At 37.3% G+C, this 19,377-nt stretch overlaps 1 protein-coding gene across 3 annotated transcripts; it reads right to left on the minus strand.

Annotated features, from left to right (window-relative positions):
- Positions 1–363: 363 nt before the first annotated feature.
- knl1 (kinetochore scaffold 1) lies at positions 364–19,339 on the minus strand. 3 transcript variants are annotated; one of them, XM_083522263.1, is made up of 25 exons: positions 19,321–19,339; positions 18,721–18,751; positions 17,595–17,634; positions 14,182–14,241; positions 13,997–14,079; positions 13,517–13,566; positions 13,123–13,147; positions 12,764–12,804; positions 12,023–12,069; positions 8,966–11,743; positions 8,607–8,718; positions 8,445–8,512; positions 8,184–8,282; positions 7,642–7,757; positions 7,446–7,536; positions 6,554–6,670; positions 5,622–5,709; positions 4,861–4,984; positions 4,656–4,760; positions 3,444–3,544; positions 3,258–3,314; positions 2,446–2,555; positions 1,169–1,290; positions 672–797; positions 364–580 (listed from the first exon to the last, which is right to left on the minus strand). In XM_083522263.1, the coding sequence occupies exons 2-25, from the start codon at positions 18,741–18,743 to the stop codon at positions 475–477; spliced, it is 4,689 nt and encodes a 1,562-aa protein (XP_083378389.1). In that variant the 5' UTR covers positions 18,744–18,751; positions 19,321–19,339; the 3' UTR covers positions 364–474. The 3 variants fall into 3 exon arrangements, with proteins under 3 accessions (XP_083378389.1, XP_083378388.1, XP_083378387.1); XM_083522262.1 differs by lacking the exon at positions 19,321–19,339 and adding an exon at positions 18,946–19,107; XM_083522261.1 differs by lacking the exon at positions 19,321–19,339 and adding an exon at positions 18,942–19,107.
- Positions 19,340–19,377: the final 38 nt, after the last annotated feature.

The following is a 19,377-nucleotide window of genomic DNA, read 5'->3' on the forward strand; positions in this document are numbered from 1 at the left end:
AGTGTTCCTTTTGGAAGTGCGGTTTGTGTTTGTGCAACCGGAATCATGAGAAATGATTCGGATTTATAGATTTATGCTGAAATGTCAATTGCAGTATCAAACTGGATCCCACTGGTCGCTTTTAAGTGTGTAGTGAAATGATTTTTGGGGCGTTTGAGCTGTTTTTAAAGTCAACAATTGTTCAACATCAACAATAAACATAAACAAAATCAGCTACTGAATATTTTGGTTTACAGATTATTGGTAGGGATAAAAACTTTGAGGAATAGTGCTGGATTTGGGTCTTTAATGTTTCATATAAAACTGATCAGAGGAGTAGACCGAGTGAATTACGACAAAATGAAACAGAACATTGACAACAAATCAGTAATAAAGTCTAACCCTTTATTAACATTCTGCTCACTACTTCATGAACAATTCAGAAAGGAGTCACCAGCTGCAAGTTATTTTTATACGAATAAACATAAAAAAAGATCACAGGTCCGATCTCAGCAGATTAGAATGAATCCTCTTCAGGACTGTGGTCAGATAGAACTTGGACGGTCGTACAGAGGACACAATGTTCCTGATTTGCTCCAGGCTGTGAAAAAACATAGTAAAGGAGATATTTCACATAAGAAAGAGAAAAAAAATACTTAAATAATACTTTGAGTGTAGAAATTATTCCAAACCTCGTGTCACCAATGTGATTTTGGAATTTCTGCAGTTGCAGGGAACTGAAAGGATAATCCGGTGTAACAGCCAGGCTTAGCTCAAACTTTACAAATGCCCTGACACTGGAGAACACAACGTCAACTCTAGCAGGAACAAAATAAATCACAATCATTTCAGCTACAAAAAGTTCTGGCAAAGAAACACAAAGTGAAATTGCATTTGTGACATTTCATTCAATTAATTCGTCAATTGTTCTAAATCCATTCTACAGCTGTTATTATCATCTAACACAATTAAAAGATTCCATATTATGTGGAAGCTGCTTTACTTTAAAAAAAAATATTTGATTAATTACCCTTTAAGACAAAAAGCTGATTTTCCAGCAGCATTTAACAAATTAAATAACTTCTTTAACATGCACCCAATAAAACCGTTCGTTTTTTTTTTTTTTTTAAGTATAAATCTAACAAATACCATCTGCAGGTAATTATTTCCACAAATAAATGTTACTTACTGTGTATCCACACATGTTATGTGCAGGATTCCAAGCCTCAAACCTCCCCATTTTTCCAGCCTGTGGATTTCTTCCCCCAAGAGTCGAAGTCGACTCACCACCAAACTGACATCATGCAGCAACTATTGTAGGAGCAAACACAAAGACATTACAGAGAAGAGATCATCAGTACTGTGGCTTGTTGCTGCCATTTTCTCCATACGGACACTGAAGTCTTCACAAAGCACTTAAACCATCACTTAACCTGCATTACAAACAATAATACATTATTTGTTTGTATGCAGTAATTGGATGCAAATACGTGACTCTTATAGGAAACTCTCATAGAAAAACATGAATTCTGAGAGTTTTTTTGTCATTTGTTATTATTTTTATGCGTTTTGGTTTTTTTTTGCAAATATTGCGTTTTGGTTTTTTTTGCAAATATTGCTTTAAGATTGTAGACTATTTTGTCACGATTACATCATATATTTGCTGCACCTTTTCCAGACGCACGTTCACTCTATGCATCTCCCATTTCACCAGTCTAAATGTACTCTACTGGTTTTAGAGCTGGTGACTGAGGAGGCCAGTGGAATATACTGAACTCAGTAATGTTTACTAAATCAGTTGGACAAAACTCTAATATATGCTTGGAGAAATGACACATTGCTGGAAGTAGCCATGATCAGATGGATGGGGGAGGTGGTAGCTCAGTGGTCATGAGTTCAAATCCCAACACTACTAAGCATGCTACTGTTGGGCCCTTGAGCAAGGCCCTTAACTGCCCAGTTGGATAAAATGACTAAATGCAAGTCGCTTTAGATAAGCGTGTCTGCAAATGCCATAAATGTATAGTAATTGTGGCTACAAGGTGATGCATTCGATAGGAAAAGCCTGATTCAACTACCAGTCTCACAGCTGAATCTTTAGAGGTGTAAATGAAACGAGGATCATGCCATACTGGTTATATGGGGGTGCTCGATGTCCGATTTCACATAGAACAACCAGCTTTCTCCCAGTAACTTCATACACAGCCTATTATTATAATGTAAATAAAAATGTGAAAAAGAAAGAAGCATTGTAATAAATAATTTTAACGTGTGTGAATAAATGCAGATTTCACACCCAGTGTATACGGCACTGTACAAAATCTAAACAATTCTTTCCATAATAATGCAAAGTCAAATGTTCCATATATTTAGTTTAAGCCAAAAAAAAAAAAAAAACGTATAGTGAATAATGTTATATATTATTTCTGTATAGAGCGCCCATTTATATTGCCAGTTAATATTTACCATTGGTATGCTCTGAGTTGTTGAGTACTTTTGCATCCATGTTGTTTGAGAGTTGATTTTTTCTGTGAGCAGTTTGTGGATCATGACTGCACTTGGCTGTGAGCTTTCAGCTTCAAGAGGAAAAATGGTAAAATTATATACTTACACACATCCATAATTATTCATTTTATATTCACACACTCACACACACTGATCAGGCATAACATTATAACCACCTGCCTAATATTGTTTAGGCCCCCTTTTGCTGCTAAAACTGTCCTGACCCTTAGAGCATTAACTTTAGAAGTTTAAGTTACAGGAGCTCGTCTGTTGGATCGGACCACACGGATCAGCCTTCGCTTCCCACGTGCATCAATGAGCCTCGGCCTCCCACGACCCTGTCGCCGGTTCACCACTGTTCCTTCCTTGGAGCACTTTTGATAGACACTGATCACTGCAGACCAGGAACAGTCCACAAGAGCTGCAGTTTTAGAGATGCTCTGACCCAGACGTCTAGACGTCACAATTTGGCACTTGTCAAACTCGCTCAAATCCTTACACTCACCCATTTTTCCTGCTTCGAACACGTCAACTAAGAGGAGAAAATCTTCACTTGCTGCCTAATAAATCCCACAAACTAACAGGTGCCATGATGAAGAGATAATCAGTGTTTTTCACTTCACTGCTCATAATGAAATAATGTTATGCCTAGTCAGTGTGTGTACATACGGTATATATATAAAATGAGTGCATTTAAAAAAATCTTTTCATTTCCTTCATCATTTAAAAATTGTAATTAAAAAAGGTTTTCTTTAAGGCCACACAATTCTTACTATTCAGTAGAAATGTGAACGCGATGTCCACATCCTGGTCTTGCACGCATTCCTTTCCTTGTAAAACAAAAAATATATATATATAAAACTGGTGTTACATAGAATTATGATGTGCAGTATTTCAGAATAAACTTCAACCAGAACACGCTTGATCTTGGTCACTTTTGGGTGGTTTAGTAATCTTACCAGCAGCATGTTTGTGTTTCACTTCCAGCTGCACAGTGTCGTGTAGAAAAGTAAAAACAAGGCCATTTTTATTCCCAGGAAAGACTCGCCACTCATTCAGACTAGAAGAGAAAGAATCACCAACGTCTCAGGTTTTAGTAATCATTTTAGAAAACTGAAATCAAGTTCTACACACAAAAGTGTCCGAGTTTTGACTCAACCAAGGTGTCGGACTTTTAGAATAGTTTATGATCTTGTTTCTGGTTAGCTAGGGGTTATTTTTACCTAAAAGTGCACCACATGATGTATAATAAACTACTGAAATGCATTACTCCAGAGAGCTGACTATAAGGAATGGCATGTGGCGGTCAGCTGCCAGATTTAAATTCGGTTAAACAGTTACACGGTTATTTTTGTAACCAAACAAACAATTACTATAAATGCTGCCAAAGACTGAAATATTCATCAGGGTACATACCCTGTTGTTAATTCTGATCAATTTCTACTTGTATAGTGATTAAAAAAAGACTTCAAATGAGCTCCAAAATGAGCAAGCATGAGATTTTAGGAAGGAAACCAAGAGAAGAACTCGTCGTCTTCTGGGTGCTAATGAATAGTGGGATTGCACACTGTGTTGTATACTGATAATGAACAGTAATAAACAATCAAAACTAAGTGTATTGATGATCATTCTGTGACCATGAGTAAAAGGACAAGCACAGGACTGACCATATGATCATTTCAGTTTTCTTTCTTTCTTTGTTTCTGATCAACACGATTCCTGCTAGCTGTGTATTTTTGGTTGGTGGGAAATGGCTCAGTGCTATGTAGCTGTTGTGTAGAATAGACGGTGACCGATACGGGTTTTTCTCCGGCCGATGCCGATATTTAGAAATCAGGGCAGCCGATGGCCGATTTACGATGACCAATTTGTTTTGGCTGATTATATAAACACATAATACAAATTAGGTCTAAGTAGTGTTTATATTTCCCAGTTTAGTGGAAACCCTGTTTCTTTAAGGAACACTCGAGACAAAACCCTATCTGATGTAAACATCTTACAGTGGTGCTACAGGCTCAATGACAAGATCTTCCAGTTAAAATCCCAGGCCAGATTATGTATCTCGGAGGTCAAACAGTAAGAGCAGGATATTTAGGTGGGAGGGGAACTTTAGAAAGGAGGGAATTACAGTCCATCCCATGCCACAAAAGGTTTGAGAAATGGCCACATACCTGTTCAGATTGCCTGCATGGCATTTAAGTTCCCGGGTTTCAACTTGGACTTTGTCCCGTGTGTCTTCCAAAGACTGAGCTTGAAGTTCAAGTTTACAGATTTGACTAAAAATGTAATAAATTGATTAGAGAACCTGGAAGACTTAATTATACGTCCCATTCAGCAGTTTCAGATAGAAATGATTTTTATTTAAACAATACATACTTTTCTTTCTCAGTAATGTCTGAATTAAGGGCATCAAGTTGTTCCTGCTTTGCCTTCAAAACAGGTCCGAGTCGGGTGAGAGAATGTTGGTCTCCCATAGCGATGTGATTCATCCCAATCAACTCTGTTTTTTAAGACATGCATAAGTTTTATTATATCTGTACACGTTATATACAAAATTCTTATTTAATCAGCATAAACTAAGCACAGCCCTAATATAGTATTTATTAATAAATAATAGCTGCTGCTATCAATTATTTTCATAATCAAGTATTCTAACAATTATTCCTTCAATTAATCAATTAATCAGTTACCTTTTTTTTTTATATTAAAGTGAAATACTAAATAAGAGAAAATAATACGAGTCCCTAAAAATTAACTTCTTTTTTCAGAAACATTTGATTTAAATTTTTATTGCTGAAATTGCACACAATAATGTGTGAAAACAAAACCCATTTAGTGCATTTTATTGCCATATTACATTAAAATACAAATACAGTGTGCTGGAATAATCCCTCTGCAGTGGTCGCGTTACAGCAGGTTATAGGAAACTATTTGTTTATTCAAACTCAATTATTCTCACTCAAATTTATTTATTAAATCTCACACGCTATCATGATGTGCTTTTCTTGTCTCTGGAAAATCAGCTTAAAGTTTTCCACGCACTTAAACCGTGTATTTATCAGCAGCTTTAAAAACACGCACCACGACCTGCTCTAACACAAAAACAAACAAAATAAAAAAATACATAAATCTCATACCGGACTCCAAGTCATTTATACAGCCATCTAGGTCTTTTAACATCTCAGTAGTCTCCTCAATTTTAGACATCAGGCTCCGTTTCGCCTCCTGAAAATGACAGGAAATATTCACTCTAAATAAACACATTTTCATGCATTCAGAAATCAAATCTGCTTTTAAAAAGAAATCTTACGAGTCATTATATACACATAATTTCAATAGTTTCCCCAGAATTCTTGATTAATTTATCAGCATAAATTTAACATACACATTATATATATATATATATATATTGCAACAACTGTCAAAAAATGATTAAAATAAAAGATGTATTTTTTCTTCTTTTACAAAAACAGCAAACCAAACAAACTTTATCATCAGAGAGTTTCAGTTAGCAGCAAAATCCTTTATCATTTTTTTTAACTACGCAATATTTTATAGTAAACCATCAAAGATATAACTAAAAAATAAATAAATAAATAATAATAATAATAAATACTTTGCTTTTAGTTCAGCAGATACTTTACCCAGCTCTGTGAACATTAAACAAAGCTCAACCTAGATGTAAAGCTAAAATGAATAATGAGAATGAATAAAAAGCCTGGACATTAAACCTGCTTGTTCTGGGTACTGTGCAATGTTTCTGTGCAGCCATGACTCAAAGTAAATCACAGAGAAAGTTATTAAAATACAGACGTCAGAAGGAAAGCATAAATCCCAAGCGAACAAACTGTGACGAGTAGGAAAATAATCTTTGTGTTGAATAGTTTTAGCTTTTAGTGATGAGCTCATTTGCGCATATGTTCCACAACCATAATTATAAAAATAAAACCAATAAAAACTCATTTTCTATTGGAGGAACAAAAGTCCACACAATTACTGATGATTTCTAAATGATAAATGATTAGAGGACCATCCAAGTGCACAAAATACAAAGAAGGTATCTTCTCACCCGTGTTGTTTTTAAAAGCTCTGAATACAAGTTTTCCTTCATTTGATGGGAAAGTGCCTTGCTTCGTTTTCGGAAATAAACTCTTCGTTCCTTCAGCTTGGCCCCGAATTGTTGCAGCTGTAAGATATAGAACATTTACTAGAACAAGTTCATTATAATATCCAGTAGGGATGCCACAATTGTCAATATAATATTGAACCGTTCGGTACGACATCCACGGTTTTACGTTTTAATAATTTATGTGCTTTTTATTTCTCTCCGAATTGACTACGAGCTGAGATGAGGAAACTCCTCCCTGCGAGTAAATGTTTCATCACTATGCTCTAAAGTTAGGGGGCGCTGAACCATCATTCCACACTTTAACATGGCGAGCGGTGGTGAAGTGAGGCTACAGTACGAGGAGGCGCCAGCGTTTTTTAAATCTGTGGTGTGGAGACATTTCGGTTTTGCTGTTGAGTATAATGCCGAGGAAGAAAAAACGGTAAACAAAAAAATGACTGTCTGCAAGCATTGTTTTACACGTGTAGCCTACTCAAACGGAAACACTTCCAATATGATTGCACATCTGCGGCGCCATCACCCAGCAATATCGATGTCTGAAGGCAGGAAAGCAGAGCAGGTAATAAAGTCCTCCAAAAAACAACAGTCCCTCAACAGATGCGGGCCTTTGTCATCTTATAAAAACACTCGATCCGCACTTTTATGTGTTAAGCCATCAGAACCGAACCGAACCGAAAACCGTGGTTAAAAAAACCGAGGTATGTATTGAACCGTGGGCTCACTGTATTGTTGCATCCCTAATATCCAGCTAAATGAGAAAATATATATTTATTGTACTGTAATAAAAATGTACTGATCAGTTTTTAAAACATTGTAGAAAATGAAACATTACCTGCTCTTTTGAGAAGACACAAATATCTTTGTGCAGTGATGGATTGATACTTCTCAGAGGTTTTTCTTGATCTGCCATCTGGATTTTAAATCTGTCATTTCATTAAAGTCAGAAGTTCATATTTTAGTCAGAATCCTATAAGTCTGGTGGCGGCAGAAATTAATAATTAAATTGTGATATGCATGTCTTTACACACCCTTCAACCGTTTCTGCGAGCTGCTGACAATCCATTTCATAGACTTTTTGCTTAGGGCGGTGTATGTATTTTTCTGTAAGCAATTCTTCCATTGTGTAAGTCTGTGCAGCTCTCAGCTGTAACAGAAAAGCGCAAAGTGATTATTAATATATACTTTTAGTGGTGCGACGGATCACAAAACATGCAGCTCGGCTCACATTATGGTTTTTGAGTCACAGATCGGATCATTTTTCAGATCAGCAAGAAAAGCGGAGGAGACAAATCATTTGCTTTCCATTTATTACAAGAAAAGTAACATCAATGAAATGCTCCCATATATGGGATTTTAATTATGTGGGAGGCTTTTCAAGTTCTTCTACTACCTTAATTATTGACTAACAGTCAAATAAAAAAATTACAATTAATTAACAATGATGTTAATTAATTAATTAGTTATTAACAGATGTTGGTAACAACCCATGCTGCCCCCCCCCCCCCCCCACACACACACACACACACGCGCATGCCAACATGCCATACTGGTTGAAATACGAAGAGCTTACATTGTCAGGAACAGAGCTGGGTCTTGATCGATGGATTACAAATTTAGCACCAAAGTGTGTTAGGAACTCGTTCACTGTAACACTTCCCTCTTCAAGTTTCTTTAAAAGAAGAAAAAACCAGCCAGGTTTAGTAAATGCATTGATTTGTATTGGTTATGTATCTGTTATTTGTACAGAATAAACTGGTCTCAATATTTAATTTATTTAACCACACACCGTCTCTAACTGTACTGAATAATTAAATAAAGTAAATATGTTCACCTTGTAGAAATCAAACTCGTGATCCATTGTGCCCTCAATCTGGGAATCGAGCTGCGAGTTTCTCAGGGCTGTTAAACAAAGGAAACATTGCAGTTTACATTAATCTATAAATCTTAAACAAACCTTTCAGCACCGTTATATTTAGATTCGTCTTAAACTCACTTAATTCAGAGATTCCTTCACATTTCATCATGGTGGAGTTGCTGCTGGAGTTGGTGTCATCTGTTATCTTTACATGAGTTTGGACCTTCTGAGCTGAATAAGTGCTGTCCCACTGCACACAGCCAACAAAGTAATTCAGTTCATTTTTATTTGTATTGCGATTTCAACAATGAACATTGTCTCAAAGCAGCTTAACGCAGATCATTTGGTGATCAAAATGAATATGTTCTTTATAAGTGTATGTTTGTCTAAAGTAGTAGAAATAAAAGTACATTTAAATATATTGTACAATGTTATACCAATCTTAACTTCTAAAGACACACAGAAAATGATTATACAGTAAAACACAAACATCTTACCATTTTTTCACTGGTGTTCTTCACGGTTGCATCCTTGACTTCAGGTGGCGTTTTCTCAGATTGGCTTTTTTGCATTACAGACTCCATGTGATCATATGCAATAGCATCTTGATTCAAATGAACCTCTGGAATGATGTCTTGCTCTTTCATTTTGCACAGATTGGAGACCAAAGAGCCCGAGAAATCTGCTTCAGCAAGGACTTCATCCATGATATCACTTTCATAGCTTTCATTTTGAATATCAGCACTGACAAATGTCTGCAGCTGAACACCTTGAAGGTCAAAAGGGCTTTTGGGCTCCGTTTCATTTGGACTCGCAGATCTTACACGTGGAGGGAATTTTGGGACGATGGCCCCAACTGACAGTCTCGCCATAAGAGAATTCTTGAGGTTGAATGGTGTGGTGCACTCTTTATGGGCCAAACTCGTTCTGTTTTCGAACAGTTGAGTTTCCATTGAAGGTTGTAAAGCATCTATTTCTGAATCTTTTTCCACTGAGAAGTGAATCAGAGGTGCTGTAACACTTCCAGGCAACATTTCATCTGGCTCACTAATATACTGTGAAATTCTTTTGATTTTCTTGTGTAGATCTGCCATACTCCTTCGCCTGGATATAACAGAGCTTGAATGTTCTTCTCTTAAAGTGTCAATATCAGACTCTAAAACACAGCCTGATTTTTTGGTACATGACACAGTTGTGTTGCTTATCTGCAAAGTATGGTCCAGTTCTTTTATTGTCTGGTCAGTGAATACAGGCACAGGCTCCACAGTTTCTCTTGCTATCTGTTCCTGATTCAATGCAACATTGTACTGGTCCTCCAAGGGCACCGTAAAAGCTCTAGTCATTTCCATATTACAGTCTTCCTCACAGGATTCCATGTTTGTGACCGTTGAATTAAGTGGCACATACACATTTATGTTGCTAGAACTTGAAGGTTTATAGTTTTTGTTTTCAGTTGTCTGACCCTTGGCCAAGTCCATTCCAGATTTATCTGATGTTTCCTCTTTGGGAATATCGACGCGATTTCCAGCACCCGAAGCAAATCCTGCAACTGGCAATTTGCAGTCTACAGCTGGAGAGATGAACACTGTCCCAAGCTGCTTAAAGATTTCTTCAGACCTCTTTATTCTGTCTATGGTAGGTTTAGAAGATAACGCACATGGTGCCTTGTTTGAAGGACTTGTTTTTGGGTTGATGGTAATAGTCTTGCATCTGGTCAGATCCATATCATCATGAATGGAAGGTACTGCAGAAACCGTGCCCTGCTGAAACAGCAGATCCTGGTTAAGAGACCTCTGTGCTGTAGGTCCCACAGAGTTCTCAGTTTTTGATCGCTTTAGAAATGAAGATATACTCAGTTCCATGTGCCCAGTGTGTTCATGGGTCATAGCTTCAGGTCCACAAGATGGTGACATAATTGATAACCTTTTCTTTGATCTTTCAGATGGTTTATAGTCCTCACAGCTTTTGGTCTCAACTGTCTGACAAAGGGTCCTTTCCATATTACATACTGTATGTTGTGTCATTTCCATATTACATACTGTATGTTGTGTCATTTCCAGATCACATACTGTATGGCACTGTGTAATTTCCATATCATCAACCATGCGAGTGTGTGAAAGTTCACTTTTAAAAAGATCAGCCCTCTTCACATCTGACGGGTCTGATGACTGCAGCATAAAGGACGCCAGTGGTTTCGAATTTGTTGTTGAAATATGTTTTGCGATTAAAGCCATTTTACTGCCTCCTGTAGATACAGAATCGTCTGGATGAGTAGACAAGATGCCAGTTGAGGCTTGGCAGGTCAAATCCATGAAGTCACTCTGATCCTGAAGTATACTATTTGTTGCCAGAGTCACATTTCTTTTGCCCTGTTCACTTTTGCTGTCTGCGGAGGCATATCGAGTTATATTTCCTGTCTGTGTTGTATCCATCATCATTCTGTCAGCAGTAGTGGAAGACAGAAAGGATGAAACTTTACTCAAGTTTGAAAAAGGTTCTCCCACATATTTGGTCTCAGGGACTACGGGTTGTGATTGCGTTATTTCCATGTCATCAGAATCAGCCACCGGTGCAAATGAGACGTTAGTCTGAAAACGGTCAGCTCTGGTTTGTTCAGATAACTGCTCTTGAACATCCAAAACTTCTGTCATGATCATTTCGCTGTCGTCATCACAGACAAATGTACATTTCTTTTGATCCGCATAAGACAGGCTCTGATTTGCATTTCCCATACCTTTAAAGTTGATAGTAGCAGTTTGACTACGAGTGAGCTCCATGTCATCGAAATAATTCGTAAAGGCATTTATGCTTTTACGACTTTCACCTAGAGGATAAGGAAAATGCGGAAAAACCTCTCTTTTTTCTACCATAGCAGTGTGAACACTGGTCATGTCCATGCTGTCCCTCTCATAGAGAGCACTCTTGCGCAAACAACTTGGTAGAACGCTCTCCTTGTCTGTTTTTGTATTTTCCACGGCGAAATGATCACTAGGTTTCTTTGGAAACGAAGCTGAATTTTGGCCACTTGTCTTCGACAAACTAGCGAGAAAATCGCCAAATCCCGAACGCACCGCATCTTTTTTATTCTGACTGTTGAGCTTGTGAGGTTCAACAACGCTGGACATGTTTAAGGTCAGTTCTGGATCAAATTCGTTCTCAGTGTCAATTGCAATCGTTTGACTGCAAGTCATGTCCATGAACCCAGTGTTCTCCCCAAGGATCACAGTTCTGTCCACAGAATCAGCTGGTAGAAATGGTGCAGGGAAAAAATTCTCCTATAAAAGAATTTAAGAATGAAGGAATAAGAAAGGCGATTTTAATAAAGGAACCCAAAACAATCAGGAACATTAATTTTTCTGTTTGCATTGCCCTCGATTGGCTTTGAAACTATTGCTGGCGAAACAGTACCAAAGCATCCATGGTCACTCCGTTATCCACTAGAGCAACGATAAACCAACAAGAAGTTGCCGTTGTCAAATTAATGATTGTAGGACACTGTTGAAAATTCACTGTAAAGATTCAGCTTGATAAGATGGGCCATCTTATTAACTCACCTTGTCATGTATAAAATGGATGGAATTGGTCAGCATGGAGTCCAATCCTGGAATTGCAAAATATGGGTAAGGACCATGTGAGGAAATCATGATCATGGTCTAAACCTACAGGACACTGTAGATGAATTAAGCTTGTAAGAATATTCATGTATTCTCCTACAAACACTGCTGATTATTTGCACATTCACTGTAAACAGATCTGTAAACCTATCTAACATTGTAGCCAAAATGCACTTGGACAAAAGTATTTGTACACCTGACCATTACACCATCAGCAGCTGTTATTAATCACATTCGAAAATTAGACATAAATGTGGAGTTGATCCCTTTTGTAGCTACAGCTTCCACTCTTCTGGAAAGGCTTTTGGAGTGTTTATATGAGAACATTTGGAGATGCATTAGTGAGCTGATGTTAGATGTTCTGGCCAGCGATCTCTGTTCAAGTTCATCCCCAAGGTGTTTAAAGTGGTTGAGGCCAGGGCAATGGCCAGTCAAGATCTTTCACACCAGACTCATCCAACTATGTCTTAATAGACCTTGCTTTGTTCACTGGGGCACGGTCATGCTGAAATAGAAAAAGCCCTTCCCCAAACTGTTTCACAAAGTTGGAGGCATAGCATGGTCCAACATGTCTCAGTGTGCTGAAGCATTCAAATTTCCCTTCACTGGAAATAAGGGGTCTTTCACAGCACCTGACATCCTTAACTAATAATATCTGAGAGAAAAAAGATTACCACTCACCCATAATTTCATGCTTTTCACTGGTATCCAAACACTGCATCCTGATAAAAAGAATGTACATTAGATAAAATCCAAATAAGAGTGTTATAAATTTTAATTAGTAGGAAGCTGGTTTGAGTGAAATAATCGAAATAACTATTGTGGTAGGACAGAGGATATTATAGATGAGAAGTCAGATACGTGTAGAAAATGTTATATGTATATAACTCTATAATGTTGCCTCATATTTGAGTATAACTCAATATGATTTATAGTTTTATAGAAGTAATTTCATGATGCACTACAGTGAGACAAATATCCAAGTTACCATGAAACCTTCTAGAAATGGTTTATATCTTAAGGAGAATGTGACGACTTACTTCTCATTCTGTCCATCACTGGCTCCTGTTAAAGCAAATTAAAAGGAAAAGGAAATATAATGCAAATATAAATGTAATATTTCTCAATAACATTTTAAAACAATTCATAAACATTGTTCTGAAATAACCAGCATTTATGAAGATTATGTTAACACAAGAGGAAGTTTCTTTCAGGGATTAGTCTTTAAACAATATTTATTCCAGGATCATGCACTCAATAATGATAAGATCAGTGTAACTCGTAATTGGATGAACAGAGGAACAGTTTTGTTCCACTTTCAAACTGTCGAAGTTTTTGTATTGATAGAAATGATCAACTTTAATATGATACATTTTAATACTGACCTCAAACAACAGCAAAAGTCTGGGGGGAAAAACTCAATTAAACACTTACCACCTGTTAAGTTTTGGATGGAAGCCAACACAGGATCAGCCTTGAGGTCTCTAAATACCAAAACAACAGATATTCATCATGATTGGTTTAACACACACACACACACACACACACACACACACACACACACACACACACACACACACACACACACACACACACACACACACACACACACACACACACACACACACAGAGCATTTCACTGCATGTCATACTCTGTATGTATGTGACAAATATAAATTTGATTTCACACACACACACACACACACACACACACACACACACACACACACACACACACACACACACACACACACACACACACACACACACACACAGAGCATTTCACTGCATGTCATACTCTGTATGTATGTGACAAATATACATTTGATTTCACACACACACACACACACACACACACACACACACACACACACACACACAATCTATAGTTAACATGTATCTAGATCAACGTACTTCGGGAAGACATGAATATTATTTGTGGTGGCAAAACTGACTCTTCGTGACCGTCGTGGTTTTTCGACCGGTCTCGTTTCCTCCTGGAGGATGTGAGAGGGTAAAGTGTGAATAAACAACATTAACAAGCAAATAATATATAATAAACATACAGAACAGCTCTTATAATATTACATCATAATCACCTGGTTTTCATCCTGTTCATTTCCAAACACTTTCATAGACGGCCGCGGAGCCTTGAGGATCTGTATTGGACACAGTCACAGTCACAGGTTGTGTGCATGAGGACCTTCCAATCACACTTAGTCGTTCTATGCAGCTGTATTTAAAGCGTAAACTTTCAAAATAAAACCTTTTGTCTTTAAGCTTTAAAATAAAGGAAATAAAGATGTAGACGAATATCCCTATAGACAAAATTGTTCCTAATCTTGTGAAGACATTATCCATAAAAAAAAAAAAAAAAAAAAAAAAAAAAAAAAAAAAGCTCAAACGTGTACATTTAACTGTTGTTAGTAAATGTGCAGGAACAACGCATCCAGTCTGAGTCCGATCCAAAGGCATTTCATTAAATTTATGATTTGTTTGGCTTGTTTTCTGGGCTCACACATCAGTGTAAGCAATCTACAATACAAAACATTAAACATGCAAATACAATACGTATTTTCTGACAATCCCTTTTTTTATCTCCGAGTTAAAAAAGTGCCAGTTTAATCTCACTATCATTTACAGGAAACACCTGCCTCATACGCATTAACAGTTACAGCAAACAAGTGGATTTGGAAGATTTCATGTTGTTGGAAAAACACGCTCATAAATAATCGATGTACAAACACAGGCCTGTTGTAGTTACAGATGAACCAAGTCACGACGGGTTGCTTAACTAATCAGGACTTTCTGAAACTAGGTTGCAAAATGACTTTGCTGTGGACTAAAGATGCGAAATAAAACGACAAAAAGAAAACAGTCAAATAAAAGAACTGGTTACTGCCACAATCCCTGACTGGGGCTAAAACCTTGTAGTTTGCATGAGGCTGAGGCAGTGCTTGGGGGTGGGGTGGGCTGTTGGGGGCATGGACGTCATTGGAGAAGGGAAGAAATGTCAGTGGTTTCTATAAAAAGAATGCGGTAAAAAGTTTTTAGGGTCTGCGTGTCTTCGTTTCTACTCCATGGAACCCTTAATAAAAATCATCTCCCATTTTTCTTCCAGCAGACCATCTCAAATTTGAGTCATAATTTTCTTAATTTCCAAATAATAGACTGGATAACTGTAGGCTTGTATCTCCAGTCATTTCTGAAGACATGGAGGATTTACAGAAGGGCATAGGGCAAGCGCTACAATAAAACCAGACATCATCTGATATGACTTTTAAGCTATTGATGTTAGATTTAGAAGCACATCGCTGTGTACCAGATGCGACTGATGTATGACATGTACAGACTTTTGGAGGTTAATGTCTTTAGCCTTGAGAACATGACAGCATGGTTCCTATCTTTGCCATTGCTGCATATACATTTACATTAATGGCATTTTAGCAGACACCTTTATCCAGAGCAACCTACTGAGCAGTTGAGGATTAAGGGCCTTGCTCAAGGGCCCAGCAGTAGCAGCTTGGTGGTGCTGGGATTTGAACCTATGACCTTCCAATTCCAATAAAAGTTTGCTCATAATCAGAAGGACATGTAACAAACATGCCCAGCTTTTTTACTCATTACTGTAATATACTGGCTGACTTTCAGAACTGTAAGAACTTCAGTTAAAAATATAAGGAAAACTTTCACATGGGACCCGATATAATACTGTTAATGTAGCTAAGCAATAACGCCACCTGTTGGACAGTTCAGTTAAGTACACACTGGAGATATTTCATGTAAAATGTATACTTATTATTGATTTATATATTTTATATGGTTATATATATATTTTTTTTTTTGTTGTTATCCTGCATGTGTTTAGTACAGGGTTCAAAACTAAAAGTGGGAAAAGGGTCCGCCCTCTGCAAAGCTAAAAGCTTTAATAAGGTCACTTATAGAAAAAATAAATACTAATTGTGGCATCTGCAAAAGTTTAGATGCCTAACTAAATATGACGTAGCACCTCCGTTGCCAGATATTTCAACTTGCAAACATTTTCATGTCAGTTTATTCATGCTTAATGAACATTTTCCCCACTCTCCCTTTTTTCAAGCTTGAAATCAATATATTTTTTTATGTTTTTTTTTTTTAAAGGACTGCGAGAGTCATTCCAGAAAATACTGAGGTTTTCTGTGGCATCTTTTTTTTTTTAAAATAATAAACATTTGCAATGAAAAACTGTTGCAATGTTGGGATAATAAAATGTTATTGAACAAATCTAACTATCCATTTTTTACCCACCAGTGTAATGTTTCCTGTGCCTGAGGCTTCCACACAACCATAATAGATTCACCCTGCATTTACTGGTGGGGTGTTTTGTTTTTGTTCATTTTTTCATTCAATGCCGCTCCTTTTTTACTTTCTGACACACCTTTGTAAATTATGGCCAAAGAGTTTCGTGTTGTACATCATCAGTCCACAATAATGACTTATCCAGATATTATTTAGCATACATCAGACATTCTGTGATAAGGGTCTCTGGTTCTTCTGAAGACCATGCACAGGTTTTGCTCTGTAATTCTTACACACACATTTGTTGTTCTATCCGAGAGTAGTTTTGCTACAGTTTTTGGCTTTAAATTGTGAGCTGGAAGTGCTGAATCTATTGTACCCTTCATTTTTCCATTGTAGGCATCGATGACATTTATATTCAGATCCAAAGTGGGCTGTTAAAAAAAAAAAAAAAAAGCCCATGGTTGAATGTTACCACAGGGTTTAAGGAGTCAAAGAATAGATTTCAGTCTGGAATTGTTATTCCTAAACACAGTTGTTGACCTGCCTGATGAGAGTTTACTGGGAGGTTTTCCCAACATTTAAATATACCACAATTAGCATTTTAGATTGTTTACATTTTGATGCCGATAAAAACTATTATACAACAGAAAAGATGCTGCAAAAATCTATTATAGTTAATATTTTAATACTTTTGGACCCTGCACACAGCAAAGTGAAATTATCCCCAACACCCTGTAGCTTTGCTATTACTAAAGACACTTAACACTTAAACAGTAGTTGGTTATTTCTCCCCGTGGTGATGAGGCAGTAATCTAGATTACATCTAACAGCTGGTCTTTAAGTAGTTTCCACATGCAAGTCCCATAATTCTGTACTTACCATGTTACTACTTTAACTAATTCAGACACGTCACTACCCACTCAGGTCACTTTCCTGTGTCAACATTGGGTTTTATTATTTACAGCTGTTTACAACGTGTTATTGTTCTGTAACTTCTGTGTAATTCAGTCAAATTTTTATATATTTATCATTTCTAATGTTGTCACTTTGTTATTGTCAGCAGGCTTTAAATTCAGACTGGAACGTGTTTACACTTCTCATAACATACTTTCAAAATGTATTAATACAAGAATATAAGAATTATTATACCTTAAATAACTAAACAAAACCTAAATTGATAAATGTGCTAAATCTGAAGTGGCTCCTGAAAAGATGCGAACCGAGAACCTACTGATGAGAGTCTTCTCTTAGAGAATCCGTCTTGGTCGTGCCTGCGAACACACAAAACACATTGGTCACATTTAAAGGACACTGAAAACAAAGAGAATCGGAGCAAATAAGAAATATTTTGAAATTCTAGACATCTGAAGGAGATGTAGGAGATATGTAAAACTGCTACGGATGGTTCCAACAGCCTAAAGATCCATGAAGGTCTGAATAAAGGCTTAGGAATACAATCGGCATGAAGAGTTCTGCATTTAAACTCGCATCAGTGAACAGAAGACCTTAACAATGAGCAAACTAGAATGAATGGACATTTGGTGTCACCCAGATGAGGAGGATTCCCTTCTGAGTCTGGTTCCTCAAGGACCATCATCAAGATCATCAAGGACCCAAATCATCGCAGTAACTGTTTGTTTAGTCTGCGGCCATCAAATCTGAGAGCTGGAGGAGTTTCTTCCCACAAACTATTAGAGGTTTTAACATGAGAATGCATGATGAACATGTTCGCTCATGTGAGGAAGGAGGAGCTCAGAAGATAAGATCTGAAGTTCATGAGTTCGAATCCCAGCCACAGCACGACCCTATACCCCATAGCTGTTTAGTTGTATAAACAAGATCAATGTAAGTTATTATATGTTAGTGTCAATAAATGAGCGAGTTGGTGATGAGATGGCATGAGGAAGAAACCTTGAGAGGAACCAGACTCAAAACCTCATCCTCATCTGAGTGGCACCGAAGATCTGTTTATTATAGTTTTATTATTGTTGAGGTGCAATGTTCAGTCATTAAAGAGACTAAAAGCAGAACTATTCATGTCAACGGCAGTCCAAAGTCATTATAACTTAACGTAAATATTAGTTCGATCAGAAGATGTTAGTCTTTAGGTCAGAAGATTGAGAGTTTAAATCCCAGTCACGGCTGGGCCCCTAAGCGAGGCCCTTAGCTGCTCAGTGTATACATTGGATCATTGTAAATCTATAAATAAGGACATCTTGCAGTAAAATGCAGAACACAAAATAATTTATAATGAGTTTAATAGCATTCATACACAACTCAAATCAACTCAACTCAACTGTACTGTACTGTACTGAGGGAAAATGGAACTGTAAAAGAGCTAGAAAGCTCGGACTTACCCGCTTTTCTCTTTCTGCTCCATTGGAGAACCTACAGAAGAGCAAAAAGCGACAAAAACAACAACAAAATGTTTGTTTTTATCCGTTTAGTAATCCAGTGAGAAGTGAGAAAACGCACGAGCTCTTTATTACAACTGTCCATAAAAACACTGTGACTGCACCAAATACACCACTAACACATTGGCTTGTATCGTATTTACTCGAAAACGTGTTAAATGTACCTAAATATACACGAATTCTCACTAAACGTGAGTTTTCTATACGCGCTTGTTTTTCTTCCCTCCGTCCGTTAACGTCTCAACACTTCTTTCTCTTCAGGTTTAAACCGAACCGCCTTCCGCCCTTTTTCCCCCGCGCATGCGCAGTGGCACACCATAGGCGTGGTGGTGTCGCGACAGAAGTTGTACGCGCACGAAAACGCTCTCCATCAAGACCGCTTCCGCATCACGTGTGCATTACGTAACGGCTCAGAGTGATCTTTTTTTTTTTTTTTTTTTTAAACTTCACTGGGCATACAATTAGTATTAAAAATGCACGCAGATTCCCAAGTGCAATATAAAATCTCTTGATATTTCAATTATTATTCTTTTTTTTTTTTACCCAGTGGAAGTTGACTTTACGCTGGCACTTCGAACTAACACGCATGCGCCAGATGCA

The sequence above is a fragment of the Silurus aristotelis genome (genome assembly GCF_946808225.1).
Source record: "Silurus aristotelis genome assembly, chromosome: 20".
NCBI classification, from domain to species: Eukaryota; Metazoa; Chordata; class Actinopteri; order Siluriformes; family Siluridae; genus Silurus; species Silurus aristotelis.

Bases quoted from the DNA above. Each gene is read 5' to 3' on its own strand.
- knl1 (XM_083522263.1), bottom strand. From the start codon at position 18,743: ATGGAGCAGAAAGAGAAAAGCGG. The intron at 14,242-17,594 runs GTAGGTTCTCGG...TGTCCAATACAG, and splicing joins CTAAGAGAAGACTCTCATCA to ATCCTCAAGGCTCCGCGGCC. The intron at 12,805-13,122 runs GTAAGTCGTCAC...TCTTTTTATCAG, and splicing joins AGTGATGGACAGAATGAGAA to GATGCAGTGTTTGGATACCA.